This window comes from Melanotaenia boesemani, chromosome 20, assembly GCF_017639745.1.
Source record: "Melanotaenia boesemani isolate fMelBoe1 chromosome 20, fMelBoe1.pri, whole genome shotgun sequence".
NCBI lineage: Eukaryota > Metazoa > Chordata > Actinopteri > Atheriniformes > Melanotaeniidae > Melanotaenia > Melanotaenia boesemani.
In genome coordinates this window covers 3,256,675-3,283,312 of record NC_055701.1, presented here as the reverse complement: position 1 = coordinate 3,283,312, position 26,638 = coordinate 3,256,675, and the positions used below count along the sequence as shown (strand labels likewise).

Below are 26,638 nucleotides of genomic sequence, written 5' to 3'. Positions count from 1 at the left end.
ACTATCAGATACTACCAAGTACTACCAGGCACTACCAGGTTCTATCAGATACTACCAGGTACTACCAGGTACTACCAGGTATGGAGGGGGAAAATGTGAAGCTGATGCTGAATTTTTCTGCTAGGGTTCAGGTTTTTGTGCCGATGTTCAAACAACAGGATTTCCCCTCGTTCTTAAAACTACGGCATCCTGTTTGGATCAGATGTACAGTAATAAATATGGTTAAGAAATAAGTAAAGCTGCAAGCTGTGTGAGTTCAGCTTGGAGTGAAGTGTGTGTCCCTTAGATCGGTTTAACAGGTCTAGATTTGGTCTGTAAAGACCCCAAACAAACATCCAGACCAACAAAAGAACAAGTTCGCCAGAAGAAAATGAAAGTTCTGGAGTGTTCCAGCCAGAACCAAGAACCTAAATCCAATATATGAGCTTTATTAAAGTACTAGTTTAAGGGGGTCCATACTTATGCAGCCAGATGTTTTTCTACAAGAAAATGAGCTGAACTCTTCAGGTTATCGGTCACATCAAGGTGGGGAATATCTGGAAATGATTTATTTAACAAAAACCTGAATTTTAACAGGGGTGTGAATACTTTTTATATCCAGCGTAGCTCTTGTGGTGAAAGAAGTCAGACAGATGAAGTGCCTTTGTAGAGGTGAGGTTTTAATCAGAAAGAATTGGCTCTGATGCACAAACTTATGCAGAATCTGAAGTTAAAAGTACCATATTGTGTCCGAACTTGTATAAAATGTGTTTACTTCACCACTGAGGCAGTTTAAACAGGCTGCATCTCTACAACTTCTTAGTGTATAAAACTAATAGGTTTTTTTCTACAATCTACTTATGAATCTACTGTAATCTCAGCAGTGACATTAGAGTTTTATTTTAAGTTTTCAGTGGTCAGATTAAAATGTCAGGATCCCTGCAGAGAAGCCATGTACGTGTGCCGGACGTCCAGGTCGTCGGCCGGCCTGTTGTACGCCTTCCACACCGGCTCACCCACAAACAGCCGCATGGCTTTAGTGTAGTTCTGTGGAAAACAAACAAGGTTCAGATCAGCTTCAATGTGACCTGAATTACTCTAAATCCCTTCAACTCAAAGGGAGTTTTTATTTTTGGAATGTGTTGCAGGATAAAGACACATTCATATCTGCAACTCAAGTCTACAGGAACCAGCATCGAAACTCTGAGGCTGATCCTGGAGTCTTGAACCTCTCAGACGTACCGTCTCGTCCAGGGTGAAGCGGTGGTAGATGCCGGCCGGCAGGGTGATCAGGTCTCCCTTACTCATGGCAATCCGAATCCACCGGTCCTCCTTATCCCTGACGTCGAAGTAGGCCTGGCCGTCCAGGATGTAGCGGATCTCGTCATCTAGATGTAAATGCTCCTCGAAGAACATCTTCAGCTGTAGAAGACAAACAAGTTAAGGACCCCTCCACTGCACCTAACTCAGAGCTGCATACAGTCCTGCACTGAAGTCTGGATCCAGTCCTCGTTCACAGACTAGAGCATTTTGTTCATTGCCGTCCAGCTAAATTTAACAAGTTTATTCCAGATTTTCCAGCATTGTGGCTGGGATTGTTCCTAAAGAGACACTACAGCAGATGTTCTCAGTAGCTGCGTTAACATGGAGCATTTCATCTGATCAAAAGTCCAATCAGAATAAAAATGCTTCATTTAAACACCTCAGCTGATCCAATCGGCCTCAGTCAGAAAGAGTAGAGCAAATATTCAAAGACTGTTTACAGAGAGGGAAGGCGGTTATCTTTAGAGAGGGAAAGTTAATTATAAGGTCAAAACAAGGAGGAGAGGTTTTCGTATTTCTGTTTGTGGAGTAAAATTGTGGAATAAGTTGAATGTGGAGCTCAAGGAACGTCCAAATTTAAAACTGTTTAAAAAATTACTTTCACACATTATATGAATGAAGAAGCTTCTTTTTGAAACAGGTATTGTTTAAAATAAAATATCTAAATGGAATGCTTGCAGTGGTTGAACAATATGAAATAATTAAATTTGTACTATGACGTAGGGCTGTAAAGTTCAAATGAAAAACTAACAGGAAACTTTGGAGAAGGGGTGGGATTTAATAAGTTTTACTTCTTCCCGCTCCTTTTCGAGGATAATCTTTGTTTCATTTTTTTCTTTGTATTTGGGATTTTCATGGCTGTACATTTGGTTGTATGTGCTCGAAATAAACTTATTTACTACTTAAAAGAATGATCAATCGGATAAGCTGGCAAAAATGAGCATACCTACACTCATCCTGATGGTTTGTGTGGTGGATCGTGTTTTTGTGCTTGCTTGAACCAGGTGGCGGATGTAATGAGTTTCAGGGAAGACTTAATAACGGGACTGTGGTGGATTCGGTTTTTGTTGGAAAAACTGAAAAAGTTGAGGATTATTGAGCATCAGAGATTGATTCAGTAATGCTCCTCCTAGCAACCCAGCATCCATCTTCATCCTGTCTCTTCTCTGGGATTTCTCCACCCAATAATAATCAGTCTAATTTGACTTTTTAATCTTTTACTGTCTCGTTCCCTCTTTTTAAACCTTTTAAAACAAAGAACCAGCTTCACCAGCATGAACTCAGGTTACCTTCTCCTCAAAGTTGGGCAGCGTGTCCTTATGAATTGTAATGATGTCCATGTAGGTGTAACCCTGGTTCTTCCGAATCTGCTCCAGCTCCGGGTCCGTTTCATAGATGTCAGCGTTCAGCTGCAGAAAAAAGAACATTTCAGTCAGTGGCGGATAGTCTGGTCTGGTTGCTGGCAGTCACTTTGATCCATGGTGGTTTATGTTGTCAGTAACTCTACAGACTGTTGGTGTTAAGCAGAGTAAGACCCACGTGAGTTACAAAATTCTTAAATTCCTAAAGCTGCGTGGAAATGTCACCTTCCAGTAAAAAACTCCGAGTTTCTTTAACTGGTCCAGGGAAACAGGCTGGTTGGGGTTCAACCGGTGCGGCTTCCTCTGGTCCTCGTCAGAACTGTCAATGTACCAGGCTTCTAAACCCATACTGGACCGGACCGCTGGAGCTGGGACTTCTGGAGGAACGAAAACACTCCGAGGGGGGAACTGAACACTTGTAAACACACTCCGAGGAGACGTACTCTTCAAAATCTGTATTTGGCACGTGACAAAACCAGCGCTTCCCTGGTGTGACGCATGCTAGGTTGAACCAATCAGAAGAACGTAATGTAACCTTACCAACCAATCACAGCACAGCATTCCGCCCCTTTTCTAAGGAATACTACATTCACGGACTAGATTAAAGTTGGAATTTACTTTATCGAACAAGAAACGATTTAACTTTGTTAAAAGTTCAATTTTATCGCTCATTTTGGTGGTCAGCAGGTCATTTCAGCTTAAAGTAACCCTCAGACAATGTTTTCCAAATTTTCCAACTGTCTTGTACATTAATTCACCTCAAACCTAAGGTGCAACATAAAAATGACAAAAAAATAAAATAAAAAAAAAAATCAATTATGCAGCACATAATACAAAAAAAAAAACAAATAACAAAAAACTGAACAAAACATTAAATAAAAATATATTTATTTTCTGATTTTTAAATGTGTTATATATCTTATAGTTATATGACACTTGTTAAGTGTATCAGTCAGTTTGACTCTTTTTTACAGTGTTTTGTAATATATATATATATATATATATATATATATATATATATATATATATATATATATAAATTTCATTTTTAAAAGTAGGTCCTTATTGGCAAATTCAAAGAAAAACAGAGAACAAAACAAGAAGGAACTATAAAATATATATTAGATATGGAAGAAGTGAATCAATTAGAAAACCAAATTAAGAATTAAATCAGAAATAAATAAAACAGAATTAATTTTGATGAAGTTGAAAACTGAGGCAGAAATACCATACACAAATACTTTATCACATTTTATGTGTTTTCCTCTTTTCTAATTGACATAAAACACTGGACAGCACCTTTAAAAATACCTTTCTTTATTCTAGCTCATTTATTTGTTTCTTGATTATGTACATACACATCTACACATCAATTTAAATTTTCTATGTTATCCGTTCCTCCTAGTTTATATATTGTTGTTAGTAAAAACAAAATTGTAGAGGAAAATTTTTTAAAGCTGTGAAACTGCAGGGAAACGTGAAGTAATGACATTTTGGTACAACGTACAGCACAGTGAGTTGTTCATGAAAATGACACTAAAACACAAACTCATGTTCAACTGTAGCAAAACTAGAGAAACGTCTCATTTTAATCCTAAAGGATAAAATTTCTGGTGGTGTCCTAAAGATAAAAGTCAATCTGAAGGACAAAGAAGAAGAAAAGAAATTAAAAGATGGACTGATTTGCTTGTATGTGTTTTAATTCCATCCTCATTTTAACATTTGTTTGTTTTCCCATTTCAAATGCGCAGATTTCTTCATTTCTATGTTTTTTAAGAAATTAGAACTAAATTCACTGTGTACTACAGAGATGTAGTTCCTCCTTTTCACCACTTGATGGCAGAATAATCTCTTCTCATTACATCAGTCTGCTCATTATGTCGCTTATTGTCTGTTTTCCAGAACCACAAACGCATCATGGCTTTAGATATTTTTAGATTTAATGCCAACAAAAAATTGAATTCAGTGCACATTTTTAAATGTATTGTTATTGTTTTCGTTGCGGCGTGGCTCAGTGGGTAGCGTGGTCGTCTCGTAGTCTGAGGGTTGCCGGTTTGATCCTTGACCTATCGAGCTCATATCGAGGTGTCCCTGAGCAAGACACCAAACCACAAAATATTACTCTTGATGGGTCGTGGTTGGCGTCTTGCATAGCAGCTTCTGCCATCAGTGTGAATCTCATTGTACTTTGTAAAATGACAATAAAGGCTTTTAGTATTTATTATTATTGATGATGCCTAATTACAGGAGATTTTATAGATTCTTACTTTTTATCACTGTGACAGTTGGAGACTTTTATATTATTTTTAGCCCATCTGATTCAGTTGAAATGGAGCAGCTTAAGCTCTGCACAGACCAGTTAAGCAGGGAACCATCTAGAACCTGCAGGTAGCAGCGTTTGGCGTCCATGCAGCAGGACTTTAGAGGCCTGGTACTGGGATGGTTCTGAAAAGGCCCAGAATAATCCGGACTGGTTGAAACCAAACCAGCCCGCCAACTTGGACAAGTTGAAAAAGCTTAGAGTGTTTTACTGGAAGGTGTTACTGACAACATATAAACCCTAACAGATAAAAATGACTGCTGGCAATGAGATAGTTATCAGTGATTTATTTTTATTTATTTTCCTGCAGTGGAACGCTGACATCTACGAAACGGACCCGGAGCTGGAGCAGATTCGGAAGAACCAGGGTTACACCTACATGGACATCATTACAATCCATAAGGACACGCTGCCCAACTATGAGGCGAAGGTAACCTGAGTTCACACTGATCAAACTGAGAATTCATGGCTTTAACGGTCAGAGGTCCGGCTCTCATTTCCATTCTTTCTTCTTTAATAGAGATCTTGGCTCAATAGTTCTCCACATTTCTGACTGTCTTTTTGTTTATTTGCCCACTTATTTTCAGTCCAGTCCTCATACCTGGCCATTTTCAGAGAAAGGTGTCAGTTAACAGTTTTTTAAATGGCTTCTTTACAAGCAGCCACATAAGCCTTTTTGTATGGCATTCCCATTTTATATTTGCTTTTAATATATATATTTTGTGTGTGTGTGTGTGTATATATATATATATAATTTCCCCTGTAAATGTTTAAAAGGTGCAGTGTGTAACAAATGTATTGTCATTAAACTGTTTCTACTGGTGTTTTTACTAGAATGAACCATTTTCTATCCTGGCCGGGGGCTCCACAAACATGGCAGCTGCCACTTTTTGTGCTGCCTTTTTTACTACGGTGTCTCTGAGTGGACAAACTGTGTGAAGGGAGAACTCTGAGCTTTAAAACTGCAGTAGGAGGTTCTTTGTTAGGTGCTACAGCACCGTTTGGAGACAAGTAAGGACCAGAGAAGGAGACTGTCCAGAATGCTGAAGTAGCCATGTGTAGTGAAGTCATCACTTCACATCATCCCACTGGACCCACTAACACATGAAAACATCATGTCTGGAAGAATTTTGACCTCTGACAGCCACCGTTCTTTCACAACTGTTTTTAGAAGGGATCATCTAACATTTGTCTCCCTCAGCTGAGGATGTTCTACCAGGAGCATTTACACCTGGATGATGAGATCTGCTACATCACGGAGGGCCAGGGCTACTTTGATATCAGGGATAAGAAATCCCGATGGATTCAGATTGCTGCGAGCAAGTGGGCCAGACGTTATGTCTGAGGGGTTCATCTTGTAAACAATGACTTATAAAACATGAGCTGGCTCATCTGAACCTTGTTTTTTCCATAGAACTACACTAAAGCCATGCGGCTCTTTGTGGGCGACCCGGTGTGGAAGGCGTACTACAGGCCGGCCGATGACTTCGAGGTCCGGAAGAAGTATGTGGCTTTCCTGCAGGGAGCCTGAGAAGCAGAGTGAAGAGGATTTTAACCTGCTTTAGCCAGAAAGATGTTTTTGTTTTTCATATGATGGATGGATGGTGCAACATCTGTTAGGACAGCCTGGAGTACTTTTTATTAAATGTTTGCAGGTTGGTGCATTAGGATTAATGCAGAAGGTAAAAGGTGATTCTCATCTTTTTCCAAAACTTCATGTTTATATTAAGAACTGAAAACTTGAAAAAAAAAATTCTGATTTCTGCCTATTTGTATTTTTCCAGGCATCCAGGCAGGTGGGTTTTAAAGAACTGGTTTGTTCAGGATAACACTTCTAATATATGATCTGCACAATGTTTAACAGATGAAAACGACCCTTTAAACAAACAGAGGTCCCTGTGCATGTCCAACGTTTCTGTTGTTAACTTTAACTAAGTGGTCCAGGTTGATGTAATGACAGACCCTCAGGATGAGTCCCACACCAGTCCTGCATGAGGCAGAGGCTCCTCTAGTGAAATGTGTGGGGGTGGGGGGGTTGTTTTCCAAAATAAGTGTGCACTGGTGTTTACTGGAATGTCTCTGAATGATTCCAAGTCTTGAGAACAGGTGGAAAACGATGGGAGTTATTGGGGTTTTTTGCTGCCTGATGCTCTATAAGCTGAATATGAAGCTCGGCAGAAATACTGAAAACTAGGTTCTGTTTCTTGGTAGGAGACGTCTGTATTACTCCACCTGCAAGTAGGTCATGTGACAGGATTTTAGTAAACAAAAGGAGTTTAGGACTGCACACCAGACCTTCAAGACAGTGTTCTGTAAATAAAGCATAGACCCATGTTTCATACCATTTTGCTATATCATCTCTAGATGTAACTGCATATGACGTCATACTAAATGGTGTTTAACTGGTTAAATTTAACCTTGGGGGAACAAAAGGACAAACTGCATCCACCTTGTGACCGAGCAGCTTGTATCCCCTTTTAGCGGCTGTGGAGGAATTTTGCTCCACTTTTCTTTCCAATGTTGCTTCAGGTCATTGAGGTTTGCAGCTTTAGTTTCTGAAGGCCCCCCCACCACATTTCATTAGGTTCAGGTCTGGACTTTAACTCATACCAACACCTTGATATGACACCTTTTCAGCCAAGCTATTGTAGATCTGCTGCTGTGTTTGGTAGCATTGTCCTGTTGTATATGGTTTCAATAATGAGCTGATAACTCTTCCTAGATTGATGGGCAGCACCTCTTAATGACCCAATCCCTTCATATGTAAAACATAAGGGTCATTTTTCACATGACTGCAAACAAGTGGCACAAAAAACTGTCAAAAACCACGAGGCTGACTACATGTAACATGTCTTTATTCTGTACCATCTTGATACAGACGAGAACACTTGAATGAATTCACCTCTGGGAATCACTATAGCAACATGAGCCTGAGCTGCAGCTGATTGTACAGCCTGATGAGCATGCGTGTTTGCAGACACGAAGGCTCTAACAAAAGACTCGAAAGCCCTGAATCTTGAAGAAAAATGTTACAGCATATCTGCATCTGCTAATTCACTTTTTGGTTTCTGTCATTTTCCTTTTCCAAAAGTCGTCCTGCACAGATCGTTTGACTCCGGTTCCTCATCCAGAAATCTGCAGTTAACAGCCAGCAGCTAAAGAAACCAGAACTGGATTATAAACTGATACCAAGGAAAAGAAGACTGCTAAATCCCATCCTCTGCCCAACACAATAACAGAATAACAGCACCATTACGACATGGAGCAAAACAGTACATGAAGGAGCAGAAGCTTCTGTCCAGCTTGCATGTAATAACACAACTACACCACTAGAGGAGGCTGCACTCCACTCAGTGACAAGCTCCACGCCACCTGGCATCACCTGGAGAGTGTTTCATAAAGCAGAATAAGCTGGCCTGTGGCTTTTAAAAAGATACTCCATCTTGATCTGAGTCATTTAAAATCAAGCTGAAGCTGTTCAGGATCAGCTGCAAGGTCACAGTTTTCAAATGATGGTTTATCTTGTATAAAAACCCCCTGAATGCTCAGTGTCTTTGATTTCAAGGTGAACCAGACACCTCGGCCTCAACGGGAAGGGAGGACGTCATGTCGATGTGTCATATCAGCTGGCACAGTGTGCTGGTCTGCAGACGTAAACAGAATTACACGTGACCGAAACCAGGACAGCAGGTTGAAGCATATTTGAGTCTCTGAGCTTTAACAATGGCTGTAGATCTTTTACACACTGGGAAGATAACACAGTTTGCAGGTATACAGGAAGTTAGCATCTTTGCAGCAGCAAGGTGATTCCCACAGAACTGTTAGCTGGAAACGTGGCATATCTCAGCATGGTGGCAGAAACTGGACACCTGGAGGACAAAAGAAGAGTCAGGACTCAAAAACTACAGCAGATGAACGGGATCTGGAGTCCAGCAAAGACCTGAACCAGAACCTGAGAGGTGTATCTGGACCTTCAGGTGATCCGTCTATTGTTGGCCAAAGTCTTTCGCCCCAATTATGGGCTAACTGGAGCGCAACATAAAAGTTAATCTCCCTCCTTCCCCATTCCCAAAGACCAGAGCCCCATCAGTGTCTACCATCCCTTGGAAGGGATTCTGTTCATGAACAGGGTAGATTTGATTTCAGGGTGAGCAGACCCTAAAACAATCTAAAGTTTCAGGAAAACTATCTTAACTGTACCTGAAGAGAAACAGAGTTCTTTCCTGACTCCATGAACATGCACAGGAGTAAAAAAGATAGACTTCTCACTCCTGCAACTACCCAGACGGCTTGGTTGATAAAATTACTCAGTCCAGCAAACAGTCATCATGCCTCATCACACAGATGAGCCTGGCCTGGTCTGGCCTGGCATGCTTGGAAGCCTGGAAGGAGGCACAGTCTAACTTCTGGCACAGACAGGAGTCAATTGCAGCCAAAACAGGTGTGCTACCTAACATCACCTTGGCTGCATTACAGGCTTGTTGGCTGACATCTGTCCACACAAATGGACTGGAAGGACATGTCCCACTGGTTTCTGGCCCCACCACAACTTATCAGAGACAGTCTTCATGGAAGGGTGGCTGCTGAGAAGCCATTCTTAAGGAAGGGAAATAGGGAGAAAAAGCCACATGAGGTATACAATGTGAATCAAAAACACAATGCAGTGATTTGCAAAAAAGTAGGAACAGGAGCAACAAAAGGATGGAAAAATAACCGGTACAAATCAAAAACAACTGGAGGAGTATTTGACAACTAATCAGGTTAATTGGCATCAGGTTAGTAACATGACTGGAGCAATTCAGAGAGGCAGAGTTTCTCAGATGGAAAGATGGACAGAGGTTCACCAATCTGAAATAAACTGGATCTAAAAGTTGTGGAACAATTTCAGAAAAATGTTCCTCAGTGTAAAATTGTGAAGACTTTGAAGATCCCACCATCTACAGGGTATAATGTCAAAAGATTCAGAGAATAATGAGGAATCTCTGTGTGCATGGGACAAAGCTGAAGGTCAAAACTGGATGTTCATTATCTTGAGGACCTCAGGCAGCACTGCATTAAAAGCAGACATAATTCTCTACTGGAAACCACTGCATGGACTCAGGGAGACTTCCAGAAACCACTGTCTGTGAACACAGTTCACCCTGAAACCCACAAATGCAGGTTAAAGCTCCATCATGCAGAGAAGAAGCCAGATGTGAACAGGATCCAGAACCAGCTTCTTCCGTCTTCTCTGGACCAAAGCTCATTTAAAATGTTCTGAGGCAAAGTGGAAACCTGGATGAAGATGTGAACTAGTTTGTGGAAAGCATGGACGGCGTGTCCTGCAGACTAAAGAGGAGAGGGAGCATCCAGCTTGTTATCAGTGGACAGGTGAAAAGCTGCATCTCTGATGGGATGGGGCTGCATTAGTGCCTATGGCGTGGGCAGCTTCCACATCTGTGAAGCTCCATCAATGCTGAAAAGTACATGGAGGTTTTAGAGCAACATCTGCTCCCATCCAGACAACGTCTCTTTCAGGGAAGGCCTTGCAGATTTCAGCAAGACGATGCTGAACCACATCCTGCATCCATCCCAGCAGCATGGCTTCACAGGAGAAGAGTCCGGCTGCTGAACTGGCCTGGCTGCAGTCCAGACCTTTCACCAGTACACAACATCTGGAGCATCATGGAAGCAGAAATCCAGCAACCAAGGTCCAGGACTGTAGAGCAGCTAGAATCCTGCATCAGACCAGAATGGGACAACATTCCTCTCCTAAAACTCCAGCAACTGGTCTCCTCACTTCCCAGACGTTTATGGGAAAAGAAGAAGAAGAAGAAAAAAAAAAGATTTATCAGAACCTGCTGATAATCAGAAGCCACTTTGATTTCATCACATTTACAACTTCCTGCTGAGGGAGGTTTGTATTTATTAAATTTTTAATGATCAGCTATTTATAACGTTTACACACATCCACACAGAGCCTCTATTCAGCTCTGTCAGATTTTAACTCCAGTTTTCGATTTCCTGCAAAATCCTGAAACATCATTAAAAGCTGAAAATGATTTGACCAGACGAAAAATTGGAGGTGCTTGACTGCGATAAATGTCCGGCCCTCATTATGTAACAAGTCTTTAAAGTTCCAGTCTGCTATCTGCCAGGTTTCTGCAGGGAGAACACACACACACATTCAGAAGCACAGTTTGCCATGATGGCCAACATATCAGCCCACACTGCTTCTCTCTCTGAGCTCCAGCCCAGGTTTAAAATAGCTCAGCTCTCTCTCAGGTCTTTACCATGATATTTGTTATAGTCTTATATAATCTGCACCTCCTGATCTTCTCTTCATGCCAGCACTTGTATCCCATTCTGCCTGCCTCCATCTCTTTCCCTCACCTCTTCTCAGTTTTGACAAAAGAAACAAGAAAACTGTGTCTGAGTCATTTCCATGGCAAAAGTAGCTAGTCTGTTCCTGCTTAGACAGAGCAGGAAATTCACAGGTTTTTGTTGCTGCTGCTGTTCTGCAACATAAAGTTAACAAAATGGAAATGATCCTGGATTTTAATTCTCCTAATTGCACCGAGGAGCCTGTTTACTTGTGGCAGCTTCATCGTCTGCTGCCCCCTGCCAGCTGCACACCACAGAGCTCCACAGAGATGTTTTTGGGATGTTTATCATCCATCACATCTTCTTAGGATGATTTTTTCTTAAAATCCGTGCTAAAAGACTTTATTTGATCTGTTTCTCGCCCATTTTTTCAGAGTTTTCCTGTTGTGTATTCAAGTTTTATCCTCTTTTCCTGTTTCCTTGGACAACCTGCTTTGGTTTGTGTCACATTAAGGTTATGTCTGCATAAACACTGATTTTTCCCCCCTCATGTTCCCCTCAAAAATCCCATCCACATGACACTATTTACAAAATGATCTCTGTCCAATCAAACACAGGAGCCTTGCCTCTGAAGCCATGCTAGCCAATCAGAAACAATACAACTTCTAATGAATGCTGTTAAATGTGTCCATTCCTCTATAATGCAATTTGGCCTTTGCTCTTTATGAAGAGCTGTTTTATTAATAAATAAATAAACAAATAAATAAGAGCTGAGCACATTAACATATTATCGGGTTAACGCATTAATTGATTAACACTGTTTTTTTGTTTGTTTCTTTGTTTGGTTTTTTTGTTTGTTGTGGCAGTTTTTTTTTTTTTTTCCTTTCCCCCCCAAACTTCTTGCTTCTGGCTCTGAACCAGAGGAACCTCACACAGAGGCTGCATCCAGGCCTCTTCCTCCATGTCTGGTCCTGCTGCAGCGGTGCGTTTGATGTAATCAGGAGAGAGCGGCTTTATTAACATGAAGAGACGTTTTCTGTCTGGAACTTAAGAAAGAAGAAGAAGAACTGACTTTTCTCTTTGTCCATCTAAACCCTTCTTCTGCCTCTGGTTCGGTGAATCTTGGTCATAGCGAGATGAAACGAGATGAAACTTCCAGCTGTGGAATCTGTGAGATGTGAGCTTTCAGTAGAGGAGCCGTTCGTCCGTGTTCATACTGTCGGGTGGACACGAGGAAATGTCATCTGTGTTTACATGTTTTTTCTGACTTTGTGTACCTGGTCTTTTAATTGTTTGTTGTCTTAACTGTGTTTGATGGTCATAGACAAGGTTTTACAGCGCTGTTAGCTGAGATTCTGGACTTTCTGTGGACTTCATATGGATTCTAATCCTGCTTCCTGTCTGTTCACCTGATGCTGATATTCATCACATATTGTTCCTTCTGTTTCACCACTTTAAATTCATCCTGCAGGGGTCTGCAACCTTTACAATTCAAAGAGCCATTTTTCCTTCAGCCAGCTAAATAAGAGCTGCTTTAGAGCCGCAAATGTTACGAGACCTTTAGAAAAAGACAGTTTATCATTTTTGGTAAATATCTATTAATAAGCAATTTGTTGACAAATTTAAAGAACCAAATTTTTATCTCTATAGTTATCTTTTAAAATAAAGAAAAACAGACTTTATTCTATGGGATCTAGATATTTGTGGAAAATTATGTAAAAATAAATAAATAAATAAAAAGCCCATAGTTTCCAACCTAATGACAAGAAAAATTGGTAAAAAAATAATAATGGTAGTATTAGTGTCATTATGTTGTGGAAATTCAATGCAATTATTCCATGAAAAAAAAACAAAACAGAAAATTTATTTAAAAAAAATCTGCATTTGTTATTATATCTATATTTAAAAATATTAATTAGTTCTTTGGATTTTTTTAGCCATGTTTTAAGAGCCACTGTGGAAGACCCCTAATTTAGTGTTTGTAAACTAAAACTTACGGCATTTTGTCATATAATAGTAGGCTGTGTTTTAAAGGAAAATGAAATGTTGTGCGTAACAATGCGATTAATCGCTAAATTTCATGCACTTAATCGCGGTTAAAAATTTTGATTGTTGCCTAGTACTAAAATAAATAAACAAATATCCCATCAAATAAATACAAATTAAATGAATAAAATGTACATTTTCAATCATTATGTATTTAATAACAGTTATTGATTTATTTTATTAAATTTATTTATTACATTTTATTTATTCATTATTTTTGTATTAACACTTTTACTTTTTACTTTGTCTAATAAATAAATAAAAGTATATATGAATAAATAGATCAACAAATAAATACATAAATAAATAAATAAGTTTTTATAAATAAGTAAATAGACAAACAAAAATGTTAACACAAAAATAAATGAAGCATACAAGGTAGGAGTTCTCAACATCTTTATGACTAAATGCTAATTTATGGCGGCAGCGTTTGACTGAAGGCTGCAACCTACACAAAGTTTCATCATTAACCAGCTCACTGCTTCATGCTTCAGCTTCAGTCTGCAGCCTTTTACTGCATGCTACCCTCTCTTCTGTCCCTACTGCCAGCAAATTCTCTGAAAGAGACTAAAGTGAGCAGTACCAACTCTTTTAGCATCTTCACTGAAAATTATTAGTGTGTGTGGGCGGTGGCTTGTTAATACAGGGGCCAGGCGCCGCCCTGACTAAGACGGCTACGTCCTAACATAAATTAGTTGGATAATGCAAAATTATTAGCTATATTAAAAACTGACTATTCATACAGTGTGCCTGGTTAATAATTTCCTGAATATATATATATATTCATGGGTGAGATATCAGACAAATAGGTGTTTATGCGAAACGTTAAAGGTGCTGCATGTAACAAAATCAAAGGAAATGACATAAAAAATTATGTATCATTAAAACTGGTGAAGCAGCTTTGTTTGACCGGTGATAGAGCTCCGTTTGAGATAAGTAGCGCCTTTAAAGGACCATAGAAGAAGAAGCCACTGGATCCACTCATGATGAAAACATGTTTATCTCTGGAAGAATTTTGGCCACTGACAGCCACCGTCCCTTCACAACTGGGCTTTAAGTCATTTCTATCCCCATCTTTACCACTAGATGTCAGTGATTCTTAGAGACTGCACAGGTGTCCTGAGATTTCTCTTCCACTGGCAAGATTCTCCCCAAGACATCAATAACATGCATGTTTTTGCTTTAGGTTTGTATTTATTTAATAGGATTGATTCTCCACCTGTCAATCAAAATCACACGTTTAGTGTCTAAACATGCAAGTGTGAATGTCACAGCGCTGAAGGATGAACAAACCGATGCCAGCAGATGAGCCTGAGGAGAAAATAGAAGAGATTTCAGTCATTTCTGTAAGAAAAGTCCTTTTATACAGAATTTAGGAGGATAAATGAGTTTGGCCCAGACCAACCCAATTTAAAAGACTCCTACAGCAGGTAAGAGTTAGACCTGAGGCTTCATGGAATGAGAATCAGAATAGCCTTTATTTACAAGCTCTGCATAGAAACATAAAATAAAAAGTAAAAATAAAAAATCTTGTTAAAAATGGTGAAGGATCAATAAATAAGGACTTATGGTCTGTTTACTGGCACAAGTTTGGATATTTATCTGGTAAAAGTAACAATACTTCTTGAAAACTGTTGTTTTTTTGTGTCAGGGATGAAATTTTCAACATATTTGCAGATATTCGTGAGGATGATGATGATGATGATGATGATGATGATGACGATGATGATGATGATGATGATGACGACAATGATCATTTTGTATGGTAGAGTATGGGAGCAGTTTAGTGTGTGTTAGCTTATAGTATGTATTTCTTTTTATTGTAGAAGCCTGAGACCCAAGTTGAATCCTGATGTCTTTCACTTGATATTCTTGCATGCTTGTGTGTGTGTGTACGTGTGTGTGTGCATGCGTGTGTGTGTGTGCGCGCGTGCACCGGTTGGATTCTGCTGAGCTCCATTCGTCCTCTCTTCACACATGCAGCGCATACAAACAGGGAGCACCCACACAAAGCAGCTCACACACATTGAAAATCTAAAAGCCAGCTGCCACCCACACACACTTTCTCTCTCTGTGGCACACACACACCCACACACAGTGAAACACACAAAAAAATGCCAAGAGATGCTGAAAAAGAGAGGCAGAGAGGATGGAGAGCTCATGTTTGTGTGGTGGAATACATACACTAAGCCACGATTACAAGACTGATGCTTTTCTAAACTGGTCCGTGTGTTTTGTCTCCAAACAGCCGGCCAGGTTGAGCGCTAATGGTCACCACAGACAGAGAGCACCATCATCCTGTCAGGGAGGAGATACATTGCAGACTTTCACGACACTACAAAGTGATAGTGTGACATTTTCATTTGACAAACGCAGATTTTCTCTCATCTCATTTCATCTGATATTTCGGTGAATCACAGCAAACGTGGTGACATATGAACAGAGAACGAGGAACTTCATGCTGAGCAGACCTGCTGCAGCCCCAGTAATATGCAATCTCCAGCCTGCTCAGAATAGGTTGAAATGCACCTGGTGAAAGCTCGGGTTGTGTTTTGTTTTGGTCTGATGAACAGAACATGGAGAAGGCCTCACATCAGCTGACAAACCAAAGTGACCATATCCATCCAGTCATTGTCTATTCTCACTTATTCTAAGCCCAGCTGCTATCAGGCTAGAGGCAGGGTACACCCTGGATAGATCATCAGTCCATCACAGGGCCAACACAGAGGCAAAAAACCCACTCATATTCACTCCTATGGAGAATTTAGAAACATTAGTCAATAATATGCATGTTTTTCGACTGTGGGAGGAAGCAAGTGTAGTCAGAGAGGACCCACGCATGCACAGAGAGAACATAAAAACTCCACACAGAAAAGCCCCAGCCGAGGTTCCAACCACAAAATTCTCACCATCAAACCACCAACCAGGGTCGGAGCTAGAGGGGTGGCCAGAGGGCAGTGGCCACCTCTGATAACTGATTTGACACCCCATGTGCTACCTCAATTTATTGACATGACAATAAAGAAGTATCCATGTTAGTCCAGGCTAAGCTAGAGCTACATAATCCAATTTTATTCAAACAAGAGGCAAGCAAGGCTGCTAGTTGGTGTTAAAGTAGCTACAGCATGAAAATGTGGAAAAATAGATCCTGGAACCAGTTTTTGTTTGGATTTGATGATAGGGAGATATTTCTGATGCTTTGTTTTTATAAAAAGAAAGGCCCAGATAAGGCTGAAACAGATCCCAGCCCCAGTATCAGCAGCTCTCAATGTGGAGCTGGCCACACAAGGATCCAGTCTACCACCACCAAAACCGATCCCCCTACTACCATGTCAGGATCCAGTCTACCACCACCAAAACCGATCCCCCTACTACCACATCAGGATCCAGTCTACCACCAGACAGTAGACCAGAACCGATCCCTCTACTACCACATCAGGATCCTGTCTAATACCACCAAAACCGATCCCCCTACTACCACGTCAGGATCCAGTCTACCACCACCAAAACCGATCCCCTACTACCACACAAGGATCCAGTCTACCACCACCAAAACTGATCCCCCTACTACCACGTCAGGATCCAGTCTACCACCACCAAAACCGATCCCCCTACTACCACGTCAGGATCCAGTCTACCACCACAAAAACCGATCCCCCTACTACCGCGTCAGGATCCAGTCTACCACCACCAAAACCGACCCCCCTACTACCACGTCAGGATCCTGTCTAATACCACCACCACCAACTTACCTTCTATGAACCTTTTAGAACTTGTAAATTTTTCTACTTGGTGATCCAAATTATTAATGTAAAGATTTCTGTTTCTCATGTTACTATAATGTGACCAGTTTTTCTTACTATAGACCCCCCAAGATTTCATCTTGGGGGGTCCACCCTTTGGCCCCCCTATGAATAAATGTCTGGCTTTGCCACTACCACCAACTAGAGAGGTAAGGGAGATTAGAAAACATATCTCAGCTTATTATTATTATTAATAAATTGTTTTTTGGATGTGATAGTGCATATAAATGAATGTGCAATACATTGCAATGCTGGATCTGTAGTCCCTTAAAACAGGCGTGTCCAAAGTCAGTCCTCGGGGCCGATTTCCTGCAACACCTGAATCACATTATAGGGTCAACATGATTGGGCGGTGCTTGACAACAAGCTGCTGAAGAGAGCAATTTAATTTGAATTATGTGTGTTTGTGCAGGACAACATCTAAAACCTGCAGGACTTGACCCTTGAAGACCGGAGCTGGACACCACTGTCTTAAAAGAAACATCACACATAATCACTTCAACAGTAGTTTAACCCTATAAGCAATGCTTGGACCGATGCTACTAGAGTATTTCCAGCAGTGAAAACACATCTCTGGAAGCATCTGCTGCTGTTGTGTCTATGTGTGAAGAACCACAGCTGAGAAAGAAGAACCACAGCTAAGTCTGCACATTTTTTCCAGAAATTCACAGTTTTACAATTAAAATTCCCAAGGTTTATTCCACTAGCACCCATCCTAGCTCACCACTGCGCTGGTGGTAGAAAAATACAGCTTAAGTGAGGTATGTGTGAGTGATGCTTTGGCTGATGGCTTCAGGCTTGATGGTCTGAGAGAAATGCTAGAAATGTCAGGGGTGGTGTGCGAAAGACTTCAATCACATCAGACACCTTTTAATACTGGAAGTATGCTCATAAACATGGGCTAATCTCACAGGATACCAGCTAAAGGAACACTTTTATCAACCCTTTCTTCTGAGTCTCAGCTGCTGTTACTTTTCCTCCATGCATCCGTTTTCTTCCACCTACCAGAGCTCAGGTCGAGCTTCAGATTAGTCCAGCGTTGGTCTCTGAAAGTACTTGTCCTGCAAAGTTAGTTCGAGTTATTTGAACAATCACCGTAAATCTGGTTTCATATTTCTACAAACAGACTGTGAGATGTGGCCCAGTTAATCTCCAGAGTCCCCGTGGTGGCTGTGGAACTGGCACATAGATTAAGTATTCATCATGGTAGCATCTCTTTTTCTCTCTGGCCTTATTCAAAGTGTTCTAATTAATCAGCCTTAAATAGATGGACAGACCTACATTACTGACACAACGCCGTATGCACCATGTACTATTTAATACACAGATGGCACCACCAGCTCTCTGTGTGTGTGTGTGTGTGCGTGTGTGATGATTCTTTCAAACATGTCGGTTGTACATGTCAGTGATTTATTAAAGTGTTTTTCCAGTGATGACCAGGGATGAATACAAATATAAAGGTATTTAACTCCATAAGAAACCTCATACAATTAGAATTAAATTTTCCAAATGACAAGAGATTTGGATTTCTGTTTCAGAATAAGACAAAATTCCAGTTGTAGTCAGGGACACTTCCTAAAACAACATGAAGTTAGTCTTTAGTCCTAAACACAGCCGGGTTCAGTTGTTAACCCAAAAAGAAAAAAACAACATGGATTTTAAAAGAAGTTTTTACTAATGCTAGATGGATGGATGGATGGATGGATGGATGCATAGATGGATGCATGGATGGATGGATGGACGGATGGATGGATGGATGGATGGATGGATGGATGGATGGATGGATGGATGCATAGATGGATGGATGGATGGATGGATGCATAGATGGATGGATGGATGGATGGATGGATGGATGGATGCATAGATGGATGGATGGATGTGTTTTCTAGAAGTTCTTCTAGTTTTCTGTCGCTACTTTTAAGCGTAATGTTCTGTTTTTTGGTTTGACTGGTTGTAAAGCATGTAGCAAAACATTATCACCCAATTCTGTGTTTCACCTTGTTAGTCAACTTCACACCAACTCAATACCACCAGTTTTTATCATTATTTACATATCACCGCCCAATGGTGGGCAGATCAAACTGGCATCACAGGTGGGAAGAAACTGAATAAAATGTCCATTATTCAGTTATTCAGTATAAAATATTATTTTAAATAAGTGTAACACAGAACCACTGATTTTTTTTGTAAATGAAAAGTCTCTTAGTTTGACAGAGATAAATTCCTGGCAGAGTTTCTTCCTGTTCAAGGCATCAACTCTTTCTTGATGTGTGTGACAAACTGCCACATTGTTAGAGCAATTCTGCCTCATGTATTTGTGAAGCCAGGTCTCGAACCTCCTCAGTCCACTGAAACCCCTCTCAGCTTCAGCATGTTGGAACAATCAACAACAGCCTCACAAGGACCTCCACCCGATCAAAAAGACCTCTGACTTCAGGCAGCACACCTCTCAGGATGTCTGGTGTTTGAACTGTGGAAGCTCTGATACAGGTTATCATCACATTTGTCACAAAGCTTAATGTCATGACTAACACATGTTTATTCTTTCACCCTCACCTCTGAGCCTCCAGCCTCTTCTCCTCCAGCTTCTCCTACTCTCCCTCCTCCAGCGTTTCCTCCTGTATCTACTTCTGCATCTCTACTATCCATCACCTAACAAAAATACATTGGCGCATGACATGAACAGTGGGACAGTTTGGGGTGCAACAATCATCAATTTTGATGATACAGTTATAGAAGAAAAACTTCACAATTATCATTAGTTTGGATGTATAAAAATCCCATTTGTATATATTGTATTTTTCCCTTTTTAATATTATTATTATTATTATTATTATTATTATTATTAATAATAATAATAATAATAATAATACAGTTTATTTATCAGCACTTTCAATAAAAGAATACACTTTACAAGATTATTATGAGCTTTCTAAATGATGAGGAGGATCTTAAAATGGATCTGCTTGAAGTGAAGGTGTTGCAGGATGGGTGTAACACATTTTTCTGAGTAACTTTGACTTTTAAAGAAGTCTATTATGTCCACTTTTCTTTTTTTAGACATCCTGGCTGCACCTAATTACCAAACACACATAGGCACACAAGCACATGCGCACATGGACACAGATTGAAACGTTAATGTAAATGAAACTTCTGATATTACAATCCTTCCTGTTGACATGACCCACAACTCTTCAGCATATGAACAAGAACTCCTGACCACAGATTAGCTTACCGGTGTGCAAGCAAGGTGGAGTGACAGCAGGGACGGCCAATCACACAAGAAACGGCAGAGCCAATGGAGGCGCTTGTGGGTGGTCTAAACTAAGAGAAACAGGCTTCAACTTGACTGGCTGTTTTCCTCTTGGTCCTAGTGCTGGACGTGTCTGTTTACTATAGCGAAACATCGTTTTTGGACAGTAAAAAGTGCAGGGGACCAAAACGGCCTTTTGAAAAAGTGCAGGGGACATGTCCCCTGTGTCCCCCCCTAAAATTACGTCCATGGTGACATGTTATCACCTGTCGGGGTGGAAGTTCAAAGAATGATCCAGGAGTTTAAACAGAGACAAACAGAGAGTCACTTTCCAACATTAAGTTTAGTCTTTATTTGTACATGAATGTGTTCCAACAAGGTTTGGAAAACATAGCACACAAAAAGATTTTCACATAAATCATCCCACTAAAAATCCATCTCAGCTCTTAGCTGTTAATCAGCAGGAAGCTTGAACAGTGATCAGCGTTGACATGAACAGCAAAGTATTATTAGTCACTGGGTTTTACAAAAGTCAGGAGGATGGGATCAGTCACCTGTTTGATGAATGTCACAGTGAAACTAGATGTCTTGCCACAGCTTAAAGCAAGCATAAATCCAAGGTTTTCCTTCCTTATTTATTCGGGTTCAGCTCATCTTGGTGTGATCGGCAGTTCATACATGTTTTTAAACGTTTCATGTGTGAAACATGGGCACAAATATCACATACCTAAATGTGAGCATTCATATAAGAGCTAATTCAGGCTTGAATGTTGAGCCCCCACTTTAAAGCAAAATCAGGGGCCTGTACAGGTTAAATGGCATTGTATTGATTATTGGGAGATTTGTTGGCCCATCTAAATTATAATATCATATATTTCTCCATTTCCTTTAATTCAAAAGAGCAGTTATTACTGTACTGCTGCTGCTATACCTCAGTTATAATCTTACGCCAGATAAGGGGCCATTTTCTTTCTTTGCAGGTACTGCAGGAGGAAAAGATGATGAAATTCATCACATTATCTCAAACAGCTGAACTCCAGCATTGTGAGCCAAAGCTGCAGCCGCTCCCCCTTAATGTGCTTAATGAAGCTGTGGATTATGAATCTACGATGCCGTGGGGACATCTACAATATCTGTGCTTTAAATACGGCTGTTAAAATGGGTCACGAAAGCCACATCTGACCCTCCTGAGCTTCAGATGAGGCACCGGTGTTAAAATCTCAACAACACAGCAAATTTATCACAGCTATGATCCTAATAACCAGAGCACAGTGATATAACCACAGTCATAGCAACAGCTCTGTCCTCACATGACTAAGAGCTTCAGCCTTGGCGACAGCCACAGAATTATCTAACTGGAGTATAATTTAGATGTTAACTGTAAAAAGATCCTATATTTTTCTCCTAAGCTTAATCTAATTTAATATTCATCAATTCTCACATTACAGGCTGCAACACATCCCAATATTCCCCACTTATTATATTTCCATTCCTTCTCACAACACTTAAAAGATGTTCTAACAGAAAGGATTTCAAGTGATGAAGAGTTTCAGGGCTTATTTTGCTCTTTTTGTCCTGCAAAGGCATCCAACAGTATGGGGTTGTGGTTGTTTCTAAATTCTTTAGTACTGTTGTTTCAACATCCTCTACTGGGGACAGGTTAGGACTGCAGGCAGACCTGTCCAGTACCTGTACCCTCCTCTTCCTCAGCCATGCAGCTGTAATGTGTGCAGAATATGCACACATTATTCTTTATATATTCTTCACCGTCTTGTTGAAAACTGCATGGACTGCTTTCAAGACCAGGATGGATGTAGCCTGAAAGTCAGCAGATGTTGCTGTAAAATCTTTTCTGTATAAAGCAACACAACACAAGTTTCTGATCTTAGCTCTGAGCTTTTAACTCGGTTTGATGGCACACCGACATTCATTATGTACATTCCTGCTGCCGTTGCTGTTGCCTTGTGGTTGACAAACCACACTTCACAAGTTTTTAATGCTTTACAGCATCACACCAATACCTAGATATCAACACACCGGCTGATTCAACAAAGAAATCCAAGAATACGTTATAAGAGGCAGAGAGGAAAGGAAAGAGAGAAAGAGACAGAGCAGGAGATAAGACGAAAGTCAACATCAGACTGACTTTTACTGGCCGGAGAGATCTCAGAGACGAGACAGGATGTAAGATGGATGCTGAATTAGCCGTAACTGAGGGGCGCCACAGTGAGCAAACCAGCCAAAGTTCAGTAGTAACACTTTAGTGCTGCCATCACTAAGTGGAAATGAGCTTTGTCAAGAAACCCCATCCGACCCGCTACCATCAGAATCCTGCTCAGACCCCACTACCATCAGAATCCTGCTCAGACCCCACTACCATCAGAATCCTGCTCAGACCCCACTACCATCAGAATCCTGCTCAGACCCCACTACCATCAGAATCCTGCTCAGACCCCACTACCATCAGAATCCTGCTCAGACCCCACTACAATCAGAATCCTGCTCAGACCCCACTACCATCAGAATCCTGCTCAGACCCCACTACCATCAGAATCCTGCTCAGACCCCACTACCATCAGAATCCTGCTCAGACCCCACTACCATCAGAATCCTGCTCAGACCCCACTACCATCAGAATCCTGCTCAGACCCCACTACCATCAGAATCCTGCTCAGACCCCACTACCATCAGAATCCTGCTCAGACCCCGCTACCATCAGAATCCTGCTCAGACCCCACTACCATCAGAATCCTGCTCAGACCCCACTACCATCAGAATCCTGCTCAGACCCCACTACAATCAGAATCCTGCTCAGACCCCACTACCATCAGAATCCTGCTCAGACCCCACTACCATCAGAATCCTGCTCAGACCCCACTACCATCAGAATCCTGCTCAGACCCCACTACCATCAGAATCCTGCTCAGACCCCACTACAATCAGAATCCTGCTCAGACCCCGCTACCATCAGAATCCTGCTCAGACCCCACTACCATCAGAATCCTGCTCAGACCCCGCTACCATCAGAATCCTGCTCAGACCCCACTACCATCAGAATCCTGCTCAGACCCCGCTACCATCAGAATCCTGCTCAGACCCCACTACCATCAGAATCCTGCTCAGACCCCGCTACCATCAGAATCCTGCTCAGACCCCGCTACAATCAGAATCCTGCTCAGACCCCGCTACAATCAGAATCCTGCTCAGACCCCGCTACCATCAGAATCCTGCTCAGACCCCACTACCATCAGAATCCTGCTCAGACCCCACTACCATCAGAATCCTGCTCAGACCCCACTACCATCAGAATCCTGCTCAGACCCCGCTACCATCAGAATCCTGCTCAGACCCCGCTACCATCAGAATCCTGCTCAGACCCCACTACCATCAGAATCCTGCTCAGACCCCACTACCATCAGAATCCTGCTCAGACCCCACTACCATCAGAATCCTGCTCAGACCCCGCTACCATCAGAATCCTGCTCAGACCCCGCTACCATCAGAATCCTGCTCAGACCCCTCTACCATCAGAACCCTGATCCGACCCCCTACCAGCACAGCCGCCTCTAGAACTCTGGACCAGGTTAACATGCAGCTTCTTTTCTGCTCAGTAAAGTCTGAAGTGACATCTCTTAAGGTAACTGTTGCAGAGCTTGTCGAAGGTTCCTACAGTAATCCTTCTTCACAGGTTCTATCAGCTGGTGATGATGACGGTTCTTGATGCAGGTCCGTCTAAGGGATCAGAGATCACCATGTCAAGCTCAGACTTTACACACTGAAATTCCTCCAGACTGATGGAACGGGTTGATTATATTCTGACTGTAAAGAAAGAAACTTGCAAATTTCTTCCATTCTTTCTTTGAGGAACATTTTTCTTTCTTTAAACTATTTAATGGCTTCTTCATACATCTGGTTATAAATTGGGGATCCTCTGTCCATCTTTGCTCCATAAAGACTTTAATGGAGGCTGCGTTTGGACTGAAAAATGTCTCCTTCTGCTTGAATTTCGTCCTCATTAGCAGCTTAAATCATCCCTGTCTCAATTTTTTGGGGATGTGTTGCAGTCTGAAATTCAAAAATTAATGTATAATTACAAATTAAATAAAGTAGTTAGGAGGATAGATTAAATATGTTGAGTTCATACTGTGCAAAGAAAGAAAATCAAACATGGTAACTTTCTGATTTGTGGCTGTAGATCACAGAAAAGCTCAACTTTTCTCTTCGGATCTTTTTGAATTTGTTAGTGGGAATGTAAATGTTGTAAAAGAAAAGAAATCTCATTAAAACTTTCCATAATACTTAAAAGAAGTTAAGCTTTAAAAAGTAAATAAATACTCCAGGAAATGAACAGTTAATGTCATTAATTTGATCACGCATCACTGCCTGCCAGCTCTTTTTAATTCCGCCATGCCAAGTGGACATCAAAGCTCATGCTGTTTAGAAAATGGAGTGTTATTGTGAGTCATAACAACATTCAGTTTATGCATTTTAAACCTGCATTAGTAATTATTCCTGTTCTGGTTAACATTCACATCCTGAGACAGTCAAAAACAGAAACCTGCAGCTTTAAAAATAGAGATATGCTAATGAAACACTTAATTCCTCTGTGGGGTGTGCTTGTAAATATGTCCTTAAAAGCATCAGAGAGAAACCCGTCACAGACCCCGACAGGTGCATTCAAAGCTCTTTCAAATATTCTACATGTAGCAGAGCATCGTCATCATCATCATCATCATCATCATCATCATCATCATCAACGTTGGCAGTTAAGGCTGCAAAAGGCAAAACTGTTCAAAATAAAAAAACACCCGCAGCCACAATCTTTACTCTGAGAAAAAACAAACATGTTCTCTTGGAAGTTCATTTTGATTGCCTTAATTTAAAAATCAAGAGCAAATAAAAAGAAAAACTGGAAAAAATGAGCCGATGTTGTGATTTTCCACCCAACCTTTTCCACCCAAAAGGCTTTGTTTATAAAACCAAAACAATTTGCAAACTTCCGTGTGTCACTCTGACAGCACTGTGTTCTCCTTTGCAGGGCTACACGTATCATTTTAACACCGGTAAATGATTCATCGTTCAACATCAGTGTAATTATTCAACAACGAGCCTGCTGCTGAGATGACTGGCAGTTTCTCCTGCCTCCAAACTGCACTTTCACACTGGATTAGTAGGGAAATCTTTCTTGATGATTTTGCTTTACTTGCAAGCAGAGTTGGAAATGTTTAGTTCTCTTCCTGTGACCGATGGTGGAGGAGAGTCAGAGGCTAAATGGACTGTAACTGCTGGGTGGGGACAGTCAGAGAAAACTTGATTGAGCTGTAAAGGAAGATATTTTCTCATTAAACTGACATGTTTTATTTCTAGTTACCAACGTGGTCTGTACATCATGCAGCTGGTCGCATTGTTGACAGATAGCAGCTGGTTTGTTTGGGTCTTTTGTGTCCTTGGAAACTTTTCCATTGTCATCCATCTCATTGGTTTTTCTTAGTCCTCATTTGGCCTATTTGGCCATGAAAATGTGGATAATTTGCTATTAGACTGGATGTTAAATCAGGTATTAAAGAGTCTGATTAAATTTTGAATGTATGAAGCACTTAAAATACAAGCGGTTCTCCTGAAAAGCCTAATAAGTTTGTTTATACCCTATAATCTGACTCATACCTGACCACAGTTTAAGAAAAAAACACCTAAAAAGACATCTGAAAAGTCAATGAAGAATATCTCCTCAAAAATAAGGTTCATCTTCATGTTTTTGGTGTCTGTTACTATGCCTGAGTAAATTACAATTAAACAGAGGAAATTTCTGTCCTCCCTATCTGGCAGAGGATACCACCATGCTAATGATTACATGTTCACAGGTGTCATTGATCACCTTCAGCAACAAAACCCTTTCTGAACATTAATATTTGCACTAAAATACACTTTCAGTCTGATTTGTGAATATTAGGATCTGAACTAGGGCTGGGTGGATCGATTTACACATCAACATCGTCGATACCAAGGACAGTATCGGTTTTGTTTGATACCAGTGCAATGAGATTGATAATCTTCTTACGAAGGCTTTGGGGGAACAAAGGCATATTAGAATATTAGGTTTTTCTTTTGTTTAGCTTTTTCAAATGTTGACTTATTTTTTCTGAAACGGTGATAAAAGAAAATAACAGAGTTTGAAGTGCAAATGTATTGATATTGATTTTGGTATCAATGATACTTGCCCTGGATTTACTTTGTATTGATCGGGTATCGA

At 40.8% G+C, this 26,638-nt stretch overlaps 1 protein-coding gene and 1 pseudogene across 1 annotated transcript; one reads left to right on the top strand and one right to left on the bottom strand.

The window, feature by feature from the left end:
• Window positions 1–832: 832 nt before the first annotated feature.
• LOC121630952 (1,2-dihydroxy-3-keto-5-methylthiopentene dioxygenase-like) lies at window positions 833–3,112 on the bottom strand. Its single transcript, XM_041971519.1, has 4 exons — window positions 2,889–3,112; window positions 2,592–2,711; window positions 1,222–1,401; window positions 833–1,026 (listed from the first exon to the last, which is right to left on the bottom strand). Exons 1-4 carry the CDS (start codon window positions 3,009–3,011, stop codon window positions 910–912), a joined length of 540 nt encoding a protein of 179 aa, XP_041827453.1. The 5' UTR covers window positions 3,012–3,112; the 3' UTR covers window positions 833–909.
• A 1,880-nt stretch (window positions 3,113–4,992) lies between these two features.
• On the top strand, window positions 4,993–6,514 carry LOC121631563 (annotated as a pseudogene).
• Window positions 6,515–26,638: the final 20,124 nt, after the last annotated feature.

What these genes read in the sequence shown, in the direction of transcription:
- LOC121630952 (XM_041971519.1), bottom strand. Translation starts at nt 3,011, where the DNA reads ATGGGTTTAGAAGCCTGGTACATTGACAGTTCTGACGAGGACCAGAGG. An exon ending in TCGGAGTTTTTTACTGGAAG is followed by an intron (nt 2,712 to 2,888) that starts GTGACATTTCCA and finishes TTTTTTCTGCAG; the next exon opens with CTGAACGCTGACATCTATGA. An exon ending in TGCCCAACTTTGAGGAGAAG is followed by an intron (nt 1,402 to 2,591) that starts GTAACCTGAGTT and finishes TGTCTTCTACAG; the next exon opens with CTGAAGATGTTCTTCGAGGA.